General features: G+C 38.5%; 1 protein-coding gene across 2 annotated transcripts in view; it reads right to left on the bottom strand.

Moving 5' to 3' along the window:
* Positions 1-1,370: 1,370 nt before the first annotated feature.
* Positions 1,371-14,538, bottom strand: part of ANKRD46 (ankyrin repeat domain 46) — a 32,746-nt gene continuing 19,578 nt past the window's right edge. For both annotated transcript variants that reach the window (XM_043483746.1, XM_043483747.1), the window contains exons 2-5: positions 13,983-14,078; positions 11,113-11,450; positions 9,771-9,929; positions 1,371-3,402 (exon numbers count right to left, since the gene is read on the bottom strand). In XM_043483746.1, coding sequence (XP_043339681.1) covers positions 3,186-3,402; positions 9,771-9,929; positions 11,113-11,423 — 687 coding nt within the window. In that variant the 5' untranslated portion in view covers positions 11,424-11,450; positions 13,983-14,078 and the 3' untranslated portion in view covers positions 1,371-3,185. The remainder of the gene's footprint in view (positions 3,403-9,770; positions 9,930-11,112; positions 11,451-13,982; positions 14,079-14,538) is intronic.

The following is a 14,538-nucleotide window of genomic DNA, read 5'->3' as shown; positions in this document are numbered from 1 at the left end:
CCTGGCTTGGAGAATTTTGAGCATTACTTTACTAGCGTGTGAGATGAATGCAATTGTGTGGTAGTGCAATTCGAGCATTCTTTGGCATTACCTTTCTTTGGGATTGGGAAGAAAACTGACCTTTTCCAGTCCTATGGCCACTGCTGAGTTTTCCAAATTTGCTGGCATATTGAGTGCAGCACTTTCAAAGCATCATCTTTCAGGATTTGAAATAGCTCAACTGGAATTCCATTACCTCCACTAGCTTTGTTCCTAGTGATGCTTCCTAAGGTCCTCTTGACATCACATTCCAGGATGTGTACCTGGGTACCAGGATGTGTACCAGGTACCTTGGTACCTGGGTACCCAGGGCTCACTATAAAGTTACTCCCTGATTTTCAACTACGCATTGGTCAACACCCTGAGTCCCTAACCCCCACACTGTTCAAGAGTCAACAAACACATTTACTAAGTACGGTATGTGATGAGGAAATCACAGGTAGAGAAGTGGGCAGTCAGATACAGTTAACTGTGTCAAGTTTTCTGAATATGCCAGGATCTGAGCTTCAATATTATGGGTTAGAAACCCTGGGAGGTTACAGAAACATGGGACATACAGGAGGAGGAAAAGGTATATTTAGAAACAGGATTGAAAATTTCAGTAGCATGTGCTGCTGAGATGGCAGTAGGTACGATTCCAGATGTTTCCACTGCCAGACTCAGGCAAGACAGCAGGGGAAAAGGAAAGAACAAACCTAAAATTGGGGATAGAGCCTGAATGTGGAATCGCTATTCCACTATGGCCTGTTGGACCTTAAGTAACTGACCAGTTAGTTACTTAACCCTCATAGTGTCAGTTTCCTCATTTTACAGGGAATATAAGGATGATCATAAGGATTAAATGAGATGAGGCTTTGAAGTGATCTGCACAATTGGGAGGTGCTAAATCATGGTAGGCATTATCACTCGGGCTTCCCAGGTGGCGCTAGTGGTAAAGAACCCACCTGCCAATGCAGGAGACATAAGAGATGTGGGTTCGCTCCCTGGGTCAGGAAGATCCCTTGGAGGAGGGCATGGCAACCCACTCCAGTATTCTTGCCTGGAGAATCCCACTGACAGAGGAGCCTGGTGGGCTACAGTCCATGGGGTCACAGAGTTGGACACAACTGAAGTGACTTAGCAATAGCAGCATTATTACTCTTAAATCCATAAGTAATTCACCCAAATTAGTGTCAGAACATTTATAAGCCAAACATAAATGAAACTTGATACACCTATTACATGGGGTTTCAAAAAAAGCTCCTTGCTTTTTTGAACAGCCAACTGGAACCTATTTTTTAAAAATCCTAAATTAAAAGGAAAACAATGATAAATAAGAAAATAAATTGTGATTAACAGATTATAAATATATTTATTGGTAATATTATTGAGTACTGAATGCAGAGAACAGAATACAAAGAAATCATCACTTAAAAGGAAACATTAATCTTTAAAAATACAATATATTACATATATGTTAACCAATTTTGCACATCTGTTTAGAGTTACAAACAAATGCAAAGCTAATTCCAAAGCTTTTAATCTGAAGTGTTCTCCATTCTAATGTCCACTGTTTTTTGCTGTATTTACATCAAGTATGATTAATTTTGTTTGCAGCTAATCTAAAAGCAAGATGCTATGAGCTGACCCTGAGGCAGTCAGGTAAATCAGAAATTCCAGAACAGCTCTTTAGGACAGGATAAAGTCACATGAAAGAAAATGCCTCAATCTTAGATGTATAAATGCAAAAGAGAAAATATTAAGAAGCAAAAAGAATCACAGAAATACCAATTCTATTCTAAATTATAATTTCTAATTCTAGCAACAATTCAATTAGCAGTAGCTTATATGACTATGTTCTGAAAAATAAAACCATTAGTTCTTTCACCACAATTTTCTGACTATACCTAATGAATAATTATCAAGTCTTCATATCTTTTTTTTTAATAACCCAATAATATGATATAAACATAGCGAAATCATTAACAAGAGGCCTTCAAACACACTGCAGAAAGCTGCAATATGGTCTGAGGGCCAGATTTCAATTTACATAATATTACCATTCATAAAGAGTTTATGACACCTGGTACAATACTGCTCAGCGCTGTTAACTCAGAAATGCTCCATTGATTCTTTCCACCAGAGAACAACTGACATGGATGGGATTGTTATGACAATTCTAACAGGGCCTCTAAAGAGGACTGCACAGAAAATGAAAAAATTATGAACTATGATATGATCATGACAACACAGCTAGCTTATCGAACTGAATTTTTCACCATAATAATGGTGCTACAGAATTACAGTGACATTAAACATCAGAAATATTTATTCCTGCTAACTACTGAGTAGAAAAAGTTTTCCAACTGTATTTTTGATGAATAGAATATCTTTGAAATAAACACTAGGGGGAAATGAAAGTTTCTCAGTTGAAAATTCTCAAGTTCATTTTTCATAGACACTAACAACAAGCAAAGCAGCTTACAAAAAAAAAAATCAAACTTATCTTAAAAACAAATAAATATAAGATCAAATCAATCATTTTTGAGGAAAATATAGTTCCTTTTCAAAAGTTCTGTTTGGTTTGTGACTAGACTTGAAAATATTAAAATAAACCAAACAGGTCCCAACAATACTGATTTGCGCTACAAAATCTGAAAAAAGTGCTTCAAGTTTTAAGCTGAAGGTTTCATTTCCCCCTACCCTACTATTCCCCAGAGAAAGTAAATAGTGAAAAGCAGCTCTTGCAAAAATAAGCAAAAACAAAACAAAATTACCAACCACAACTAATCATATAAGATGAACTTTAAACATTTCACCCTGGTTGGTCTTATGTTAGGGTAAGGTTTCTGTAGCAAGGATTTCCTAGTCTCATCCTCTATCTCTCATTCCTTAGCCAATGCCACATTTTTATCAAACAAGGCTTTGCAGAGCCTTTCCTAAGAAGTCAGGCTGAGTTGGAGGTAGCTTTAGGACAGTATCCTTGACTACAGTATGTAGTTAGTTCCAACAGACAGGTTGTTCTTCTAAAAGGACTACAATGTGTAAAAATGCAAAAAGAAACAAAAGTACAGCCCTCACTGCTTTGCACTAAGAGATTTTAAGAAACTGAGAACAAACACTGGAAGCCAGGACACTGGCATCTGTCTCCTCTCCCCGGAGCTCCTTTAATGCACCAGTTCAGGCTGGTTTTCCACGAAGGGCAGCACCCCACTCACATAGTAGGCGATGCCAAGAGACAGCAGAGCGATGACAAAGATCAAGAGCAGCACCCTCCAGAAGCCCAGATCCTCTACAAACTCCTGCCACGTGGTGCGGAAGCTGGACAGGACCCCCTCACCCTGCTGCAGGTTGGGATTGAGGAGGGAATGGCTTTCCATGGCGCTGTGAGAAAAGCAAGGGGAAAGAAAGGACATGAAACAAGACATCACCCATTTCAAAAACAAGAAACCACAGAAACTGCATTGTTTAAGAAGACCAACCTTAAAATATACATTGACGAGAAGAAAACTGACATATATATTCTAACCCATTTATGTACTGATTTAAATACCCATTTATGTACCGATTTAAATATCTGCAAGTATTTGGACAATTTACCTTGAACCATAAATTGCTAAACAGTAATGATTATGTTCCTTGGTTTAGTATCTAGAAGAGTCAAAGTTAGAAGCTCCAAAACTTAGGCTATCTGATACGAAGAGCCGATTCATTGGAAAAGACCCTTATGCTAGTAAGATTGAGGGCAGGAGGAAAAGGGGGCAACAGAGGATGAGATGGTTAGATGGCATCATCAACTCAATGGACATGAGTCTGAGCAAACTCCAGGAGATGGTGAAGAACAGGGAGGCTGGCGTGCTGCAGTACACGGGGTTGCAAAGAGTTGGACACAACTGAACAACGACAATAAAAGCATCCCAACCGTGAAGCGGAAGTCTTGAAAAAGGTCAAGTGAGTCACTTAGCGGGTCATCAGATACTGTAGCAAAATACACTCTGGTTATTTGCAGAGTTCAACACAAGGATTCAAAATCTGAGAATTCATGTTAAGGAAAATAAGCAAAGATGGGAAAATCTAAAAACTTGTTTTATACAGTGTGTGAATTTCAAAGGTGGATTTTTATCAATTTAGTTCAATAATCTGACCAGTGAAGGAATTCCTTCTTTAAAGTGAAATACTTTAATAATGGATGCTTACTCTTCAGTCTGTTATACACTTGGACAGGGCTAGCCATTAGAGATTCCTCTTACTAGCTTCCCCCCACTGGTTTTAGCTCTATCTTGTACAACAACACAAAATAAGTTTACTTCTCTTCTGTATAAAGGCTGAGTCTAGTTGAAAATAAGGTAGTACAGGTACCATAAAAACTATATAAGTGAGAACATGACTGCTACAAATAGAGTATAACTGACACTGGTATTCGAGAGGCTGCGCTGTGATGAGCTCGAAGCTCCCAGAGATTAGCACCCACAATTATGTCACAACACGCAGGACCAATAACAGGCTGTCATTTAGATTAAAGCCACAATGACCATAATCACAGGTATCAGCTACTGACTGCTGTTATTATTCTTCCTAAACTTCTTTTCATATTCTTCTGACCATTTTGGAACAATGGAAACAGCACAAAACAAGGTCTTAGAGTCTGGTTCATCAGGCACAAGTGGCAGGTTTTTTTGCTAAGTTACAACTTTACTTGATTCACTGACACTGTTAACCACAGCCCTTTCAGCCTTTCCTGGCATTAGTGTCTTTTCTAATCCTGGGAAAATGACTTCGTAAAGGGCCAGTCTGTGTGACATCCAAACTTTTTTTATATGTTAAAAAATGTTTATCTTCTGAATAGGAGAAGACATTTTCAATGGGAATCTATAACAATACAAAAATTTAAAGAAAACTCTAGCAAGTTCAAAGATAAGACTAGAACTCTGAGAAGCTCAGGAGAGGTTAAATTTTTTTTTTTTGGCTCACTTCTCTATTTATTAGAATAACCACTTGTGGAGAGGCAGAAAGCACTCAAGTTTTCTATGACTACAAAGTTATCACAAACCCCAAACTTCTGAGCCACAGATATTTCACTTACTCTGTTTAAAGAAAAGGCTTTCAAAACATCTGAGTTAGCTTGATACACAGGGACCCTGAACTCCATATTTTTAAATGCTTGTACTTCCTGTTCTAATAATGTCGTCATTTTGACTTACATGAAATTTATTGACTATGTCTGATTCAGAATGCTCTCATACTTAAAGGTGTTAGATATACAGGTATCCCCCACTTTTTGAAAGTTCACTTTATGCCACCTCACTTTTAAGAAACACCTACTATACTACCTGTACTTGCTAATTAAAAGAAATCCCAAGAGGATTTTTGCTTTTCTATGAAGAAAGGCGTAAAACAGAAACAGTGTTCAGCATTTGTCTTCCAGCAAGACTGGCACCACCAGGCTCCTTCCCCAGGGACCTCACAGCATCTCAGCGTCCAGCGGCCCCAGCCCTGAGCGGTGTTTGTGAGCACCTGTGTTTCATCTCAATTTGTTCTGTGCATCTGTTAGTAAGATGAGTCCTAAGGTAACTGCTTCTTCACTTTATGCCACCTGGACCTAAGGAGAAGGTTCCTAGGAACATTCTACTTTTGGACAGTGGGGGTGGGTGGGGACCTATAAAATGAGACTTCAGTCGCACCTTCTCTAAGAGCTCATGAAGTTCTGACAGTCAGAACTGTCTATGGTGACTTGGTCCGATGAAATATTTTTCTACTATCTAGGAAATATGTGATTCTAGCATGATGGTCTGTGTGTACAATGTGTAATTTTTTGTGTACAGTGTCATCTACACTGTCTCTGTCAGCCCATACCTAAATAAAAAGGAACTAAATTAAACTTAGGTTAAATGGTGTAGGGAAGTATTTTTCATCAACTTGATTTATAGGCCCTTAAGAAGTTACGCTATGTTTCGGGGAATTGTAAGGAAACAGGAAAATACTGAATAGATTCAAAATCTTGCTTTATCTCCTATTCTAGAAAAGGCTAATCATCACACAGCTATGCCACAATGCCATGTGCTAGCCAACACCTTTAAGCTTCCCCCTCTCACTTTTTTTAAATTGATATAATTCATGTACCATAAAATTCATCTTTCTAAAGTACATGATTTAGTGTTCTTTAGAAAATTCACAGAGCTGCAGAACCACCTCCACTATCTAATTTCATCTTGGTCACCTCTATAATGAACTCTGTACCCTTCAGCAACCACCACCTCTTGTCCCTTCCCCTGCTCCTGGCAACCACTACTGCCTTTTGCCCCTGGCTTCTCTCATGGAGCATGTTTTCAAAGCTCATCGGTGTTGCAGCACATATCAGTATTTCATTACTTTTTATAGTGGGATAGTATTTCCCTGAATGGATAGATGATATTTTGCTTATCCATTCATCAACGATGGACTTTTGGGTGGTTTCTACCTTTTGGCTATTATAAATTAAGCTTCTATAAAATTTGCATACAAGCTTTTGTGTAAACATGTTTTTTTCAATTTTCTTGGGTGTATACCTAAAAGTGAAATTGTTGGGTCATATGGTGACTCTGTGTAACTTTTTGAGGAGTTGCCAGACTGTCTTCCGCAGCAGCTATTTTACATTCCCACCAGCAAATGTAGGATGGTTCAAATTTTCCCACATCATTGCCAGTACTTGTTATTGTCCATCTTTTTGATTGCCGCCATTCTGTTGGGTATAAAGTGGTATTTCACTCTGGTTTCAATCTGCATTTTCCCTAATGACCAATGCTTTTAAGCTTTTTAGCTTAAGCTTCAACCACACCTTCCTATCACGACACTAAAGTGCAGGAGTAAGACAGGGCAACTAGGTAGTACAAGTATTAATAATTCAATTTTTAAAGAACAAGCTTTACCTAATGCTGTAAATAATACAAATCCTCATACTAAAGTGCAATGGCAGGTATGTGAAAGAAGCAGGAATAAATATTTCACACTGCACTGCTCAAATGACTAATCACTTCTGAGTTAATAAGGAATTACAACTGAGGCAAAATAAAACATATTTCTAATACAGAGATGCCAAGAAACTGGACAGTAACAAAATATACCAAGCAAGGTCCTGAAAATATACCAGGAAAGAGCACATCTAGAACATTTTTCATGGTACAGAAGGCCAAAGTCATTATGAAAATAAATTTCAAGTTATTTTGGAAGCATATGATCTTTAACAAAAAACAACTCAATGTTATTAAATTTCTTACAGCATTCTGACTGCCAGTCCAGAACATGCAGGTGACAGAAGGGCTTGCAGCGCACCGCTGACTTCTTCTTTTATGTACTTGCCAGCCTTCAGTGATAAGTCATGAGGAGCATGCACCGTTTTAGAAGTAAAACACTTTAATTTCTTTGGACAATAATAAGTGTTTGCCACAAACAAAATAATCCTAAACTTGAGAGTGGAATCAGTGGTCCCAAAGAAGTACGCGAGCAAGTCTATGAAGAGGGAGGAAAGGAATCATGGGCACAGAGGAATCAAATTAAGGGTGAAGTATGAAAGCCAAAGAAGATTTCACCTGGAACTCACAGAGACAATGACCCGAACAGTCTAAGTGGACCATATGCTCCTAATTCTAAGTCCTGGTCAATCTGCTACTGAGTCAGTAGCTAATGAGGGCCCCAGTCCCCTGAAAAATCTGGGAGATTATCTAAGTTCATTATACTTCTTACCTTGCAACGTCTGGAAGGCTGAAATTCCACAGTGGTCAACCAAACTACAAGCTGGTACAACTGAATCTGGCCTAGAGGCTTTACCTGTTGAGCCCGTGATGCCAAGAGAAAAGATGACTGATTACCTTGTCAGAGCTTCCTGAACTATGTTCTAAACTGCTTTTAGAAGAGGAATGATGAGATATTTGAGACCCTGTCAGTCACTCCATCTTAGCTTCAGTTACATATAGGAGTCCAAATTTCATTTGTTCCAACTCATGTTAAAGTCACGTTCACATCACTGAATTGTGTATGTGTTAAATCTTGTCTTACTCTCCTGTTTTAATTTTCCCTTAGCACTTTAATTCCCTATCTCTGAAACTACCTTTCCTAATATTGTGCAAGTCCTTCTATCTTCCTCTGCCTTTTCTGAAATCCCATTCTTCTTGTAACCTGTACTTAAATTCTCAAACCTCTGTTTCCTTCTCTCCTGTTCGGCTCTTCTCCCGTGCACTGCCAGCTAAGCAGTGGGCTAACAGAACATTCTGTGCGTGTGGGCACACAATGCTTTCTGTTAATGGCTTTTCAGTCGTAATCTGGAGCCATAAGGACCAACAGAGAGTTCAAAGACAGTATCAAGCACTTTACTTGAAAGCAAATAAATATAAAGCTGACAAAAAGTTGTCATAAAAGATTCACTTAATGTAAGACCAGAAACTATAAAACTCTTAGAGGAAAACATAGGCAGAACACTCTTTGGCATAAATCACAGCAAGATCCTCTATGACCACCTTCTAGAGCAATGGAAATAAAAACAAAAGTAAACAAGTGGGACCTGATTAAACTTAAAAGCTTTTGCACAGCAAAGGAAACTATTAATATTAACAAGGTGAAAAGACAACTCTCAGAAAGGGAGAAAATAATAGCAAATGAAACAACTGACAAAGGATTAATCTTCAAAATATACAAGCAGCTCATGGAGCTCAATGTCAGAAAAACAAACACCTCAATCAAAAAGTGGGCAGAAGACCTAAACTGACATTTCTCCAAACAAGACATACAGATGGCTAATAAACACATGAAAAGATGTTCAACATCCCTCATTATTAGAGAAATGCAAATCAAAACTACAGTGAGGTATCACCTCACACTGGATAGAATGGCCATCATCAAAAAATCCACAAACAATGAATGGTGGAGAGGGTGTGGAGAGAAGGGAGCCCTCTTGCACTGCTGGTAGGAATGTAAATTGATGCAGCCACTATGGAGAACAGTATGCAGATTCCTTAAAAAAAAAAAATAAATAAAACTACCATATAACCCAACAATCCCACTAATGGACATGTACTCTGAGAAAACCATAATTTAAAAACACACATGCACCCCAAAGTTCATTGCAGCACTATTTATAATAGCTAGGACATGGAAGCAATCTAGATGTCCATGGACAGATGAATGGATAAAAAAGCTATAGAACATATACAAAATGGAATATTACTCAGCTATAAAAAGGAACACATCTGAGTCAATTCTAATGAGGCAGATGAACCTAGAGCCTATTAAACAGAGTGCAGTAAGTCAGAAAGTGAAAAACACTGTGTGTATTAACACATGTAAATGGAATCTAAAAAGATGGCAGGGACGAACCTATCTGCAGGGCAGCAGTGGAGACGCAGACAGAGAACAGACTCGTGGACACAGCGGGGGAAGGAGAAGGCAGGACAGACTGAGAGAGGAGCATTGGAACACATCACCACACGTAAACAGATCGCCAGCGGGAATTTCCTATTCGTCTCAGGGAGCTCGAGTCGGCACTCCCTGACAACCTAGCGGGTGGGATGGTGCGGGTGGTGGTGGGGGGAGGTTCAAGAGGGAGGGGACATACGTGTACCTATGGCTGATTCGTGTTGATGTATGGCAGAAACCAGCACAATACTGTGAAGCAATTATCCTCCAATTAAAAATAAATAAACTAAAAAAGACAAAAGAAACAAACCACAAAAAAAGATTCACTTGAAGGGACTTGCCTCTTAAAAAAATGAAATCTTAAGTACCTTTCACTCTCAGCTGTCTGCATGGTCTCTAGTTTTGAGTGAGTTCCTCTGTTAAATCCTTTTACCTCCTGTTCTTCCAATGATTCCAGCAATCGGATGACATCTTTATTCACTCCCCTGCGCTTTGCCAGAACTAGGGGTGTAGCACCTTGATGGTTGCTAGAAAGTCCATAAAAATAAAAATAGCTGTTACACTATACTGTTAGTAGCCATTTGTGGAGATCTCAGTGAGGAAGGCATGGGCCCCATTAACTCAAAATTAAAACCAGAACAGAACTAGTGGTTGAGATGGAGCCTGAATTTTGAGTTAACCTTTTTTTTTTCTTTTAGGAAAAAGGAAAAATATACACATAATCAAGAGTAGATAAATGAGAATAAAGAAAAAAGGGCATCTTCCTAGAAACTAATTGGAAAAGTCTAGATTCTAGATTCATTTTTTTTTTCTAGATTCATTCTTATCTGACATTTATGTATTTCATGAGAACAGTATCTATTTTTTTAAATGTCTAAGAACTAAAAGAAAAAGAAAAACCCAAGCTCAAAAGCAATCAAATAATCTACTTTGGTTCACCTAACCATTTAACAACAGGAGAAAGCCCGACCAACACTGAATCCTATAGTTAATTCCTACCACATTTTGTCCTATAGTAGCAGAACCATTTACTGTCTTATTCAGATTTAGGGACATTATAGCACCAATAAATTAGGTATAAAAAATGTAGCTTAAAGGTCAAGGTTTCTTTTTAAAGTGACCTGATATCGTTCCCACTCAAGAGACAAGGTATCACTAAAACAAAACAAAAAACACTACTTCTTCAAGTTGTTCAGTATAAGAAGAACTCTGAGTCCAGAGAGATAATGAAGCTAGCATGGTATATTACACGACAGAAGGCAAACAAGCTTTGGAACCAGGTGGAACTAGTTTTAAATTCCAACTGCGTTAAGTCATTTAACCCAGAATTCTTGTCTCAACTATTTTGTCTATAAAACGAATACTTAAGAGCTATTCATTCTGAAGATTCAATGAGCTAACACAGTAAATGCGGTGCCCAGGTCATAACAGATTTTCAACAAATGTTAGTTCTTCTTTTTCCCTTGTCTTGTAATACATAATTAATTAGCAGCAGAACCTAGCCACTATTTTCATAGAAAAATTTACACTGCTTCAGCACAAATCTAGAAGTCAGGCTCTTGTTCCCTCACTCATTGTCCTCAATACCTTTCTGAACTTGTCACTACACTTGATCAATGAGGAAACAAAATCAATAGATTCCAAGATTAGATTACCGGTTGAGAGGCTAATGGGAAGAAGTGACGAGACTTCAAAAACCACAGAACTTACCAAATATCAATTTTGAGTCCATTGGAAACCAAGAATTGAATAGTATCCACATGGCCACAGAGATGAAGAGCTGTGTTTCCCTGATAATCAGTGGCCAGGAGATCAGCACCAAATTTATGTAACAACTGGCAGATGTCTACATTCCCTCGGGCTGCTGCAAGGTGAAGGCCTGTTCTGCCCCTGCTGTCACGAATATTTGGGTCAAAGCCACTTTCCAAAAGCCTCTTGGAGTAGTTAAACTCTCCATCAATACAGGCCTGTAGCAAGGGTACATTAGTCTGAGAAGAATCATTTACAAAAACGTAGGACATTGTTCAGATGTGGTGGATGGAATGTGCCTGTAAAGAAACATGAGGTGAGTTGAGATTCAGAGAAGCCGAACTAAATCAAGACAGTGAAGTCATTTAGAAAAGTACTATTTCTTATCCTTGGTCTCCTGCCTCTAATAAATTACTTCACCAAACAGAAACAACATCAGAGTTATCAATTATATTTTCCATTAAAATGTCTAATTTTTCCCATATCTGCTGGATCAAAATTGCAATTAAATTATCATAAAGCCCTATTTCACTTTTCATCATATAAAAAGACTGAGATATTTTTAAAGTAAAGCAAGACATAAGTGCTTAGATTTAGCTTTATTACAGTGTCAGAAGGTAAGTTCCTTAAACTTCAAAGAACTACCTACACACACACACATACACACACAGCAGTTCTCTTTCGTATATTTGTTTTCTTATTATACTTGAGATATTCTATACTGTAAAACAGAATCACGTACTCAAAAGTTAACTCAATCAGCATGAAAAAAACGATTAACTTAATTCACACTCAATAAGGACCTGCTCGATGCTGTTTGGGGCTTCCCCGACGGCTCAGCGGGTAAAAAAAACTGCCTGCCACTGCAGGAGATGTGGGTTCGATCCTTGGGCTGGGAAGGTCCCCTGGTGGAAAGCAGGGCAACCCACTCCAGTATTCTTGTCTGGGAAATCCCACGGACAGAGGAGCCTGGCCGGCTACAGTCCAGGGGGTTACGAAGAGTTGGACACGACTGAGCGACTATCACTTTCACTTTCAAATGCTGTTTAGAGCACAAAGGTCAAATTTTAATAAAAGAGAAAACCTAAGGAAAGCAGCAAACTAAATTTAAAAACCAGGCCTATCATGAAATTGAGAATGTCCATCTTTTTTACAGTATTGCTCCTATTCTGCTTTTTTCTATGGTTATCTAGCTACTGATTTTGCCAAACTCCCACTGTGTGAAGATGGAGAGATGAGGTCTCCATGGGAGTAGCTGTGTCCATGCTAATATTGCACCCATCTGAGTAGACTCACTTCACCAATAGGTTTGTCCACACCTCTTTCACTGACACTCCCAGCCCCCAGCAATCTCTTGGGTCTCTCAGTGTGCATGCAGGCGTGTGCATCTCCACCCCACCTGCAACCATCTCTTCCTTGATTCATTTAAGAAAAAGTTAAAGCCTGACAAAAGAAACTTTACTAAGGACTTAAAGAGAAAACAAACCAAAAGAAGAAAACAAAGGCAGAGACTGCTGTGTTTGTAAAGATGGCTCCTAAGGTTACAAAAGCTTAGTCACAGATGAGCTGGCTTGTAATTTACCAGGCAAAGTCTTTCTGGAACACAGATGGAATTGGATGCTAGATCAATCTATTGTGCCTAACCTCACAGGGATTCAGGAAAGCCTGGCTCTGGAGTCTGGTGAGATTCTTGGCCGGTACTCCTTTTAGCCTGGTTTCCCACAGAGCCACTGCCCCTCTGGTCCTGGGCCATGTTAAGCTCTGCTGCTGCCATGGGGGCAAAGGGGAGACAGTAACACAGACTGAGGGCCTGTTCTGAGCCAGGCACTGCATTAAAGGCTTTTAATGAATTTTATTTAATCTTCCTAATAAGTCCATGGTAAGATTTACTATACTTGATTTTAGTAGGAGTCACCGAAGCATTCTAAGTCAAGGAAATGGCATAGTCTTAGTATATCATTCTTTCAGAAAGATGATTTTGTTGGCAATATAAAGAGGTTGGATCGGAGGGGCTCAAGACTGGAGACAAGGAGATCAATCAATAAGTTATTGTAGAAATCCAAGCAAGAAATGAGGATAACCTGATCTAATACAGTGGCAGAGAGAAGGGGGCATACTGGAGGGGATATCCTAGATATAATTAACACAGATATGAAGGGTGAGAAGGAGCTGTTAAGGGTAACTCTAAATAAGGGGGAAATTTGCTTATGATTAAGAATTACAGAAATCAAGATAAGATAAACTTCAGATTATGATACTATATAATACCTTCAAAACAAAGTAACCCAATGGGAAGATGTTACTCAAAAAACAGTCCAAAATTCTCTTTCAAGGGTAATCTCCCTATTTTCCCCTATAGTATTCATTAACTGGATCATAAAAACAGACAGAGGTATCACAAACGTCTTAAAAAATTAAAATACCACGTATCAAGGATTTTTCAAGAGGTAATGTGCTTTGGTTAAATTCTCTAAGAATAGATAATGAAAAACAATCTACTTGGTGTTTTTGAACCAAAAAAACACTATGTTTTTTGGTTCAAACACAGTAAGAATTCTTGTGGTTTTCAGACTGGGATTCTTTTGAATATTGGCTCAGTAAAAAGGGCAAGACTTTCTTGTCTATTTTTTGTATGAGAATAAGCATGGTATATTTTGTGAATTTCTCTGTGTCCTTAAGAAACTACTAACCTCTAAATTTAATAAGCCTAAAGTCTAACGATAGATCACATTTTTCATCTTGGTCACAGAACTGAATATACCCAAAATCAAGACCACAGTTCACTGAAGTTTTCGCATATTATGAAGAAGTCCACAGTAGAAAATACTCACGTAAGCCTTAAGACTGGATCTTTCTTTGTCACGTGACAGTTTCTCTGAATTCTTAACAAGGTTCACCAGAATATCCAGAAAGGTGCCAGCAAGGATCTACAGTAAAGAGAAAATTCAGTTATAACAAAGGACCTGCTGTCCTACTAAACCAAGACAATGCAGAGGGACCTGTAAATACTTTCTAGAAAATCTATGGGTAAGGCATCAACTTATAAAGTTGGCAAAGCCACTGAGGAGTAATAAAGTGGCAAAAGGAGCCCACAAACACGGTCAGAAAGACGAAAGAGTCTGATAATGTGCCACCAGCAGTGAAGAAAACTCACTGGACTGTGAAAATTCGCTCGAACTTACTAGAATTTGAAATGCATATTCTTCACATTAGAAATGGTGGCTGCATCTCAGGTTAGCCCACCAAGGCAATTTTCAGAAATAAAATGCTATTTGCAGTGGGGGGAAAAAAGTAAAAACAATCCAATATTTATGTTAAACCAAATAGGTACATTTAAGAAAAAAAAAATTTCTAATTTGTCTTGAATGCTGGTATACTTAATTTAAA

This window comes from Cervus canadensis, chromosome 12, assembly GCF_019320065.1.
Source record: "Cervus canadensis isolate Bull #8, Minnesota chromosome 12, ASM1932006v1, whole genome shotgun sequence".
Classification (NCBI taxonomy): Eukaryota; Metazoa; Chordata; class Mammalia; order Artiodactyla; family Cervidae; genus Cervus; species Cervus canadensis.
The sequence above is the reverse complement of the archived record's forward strand: the minus strand, read 5'-3'. Positions and strand labels throughout refer to the sequence as shown.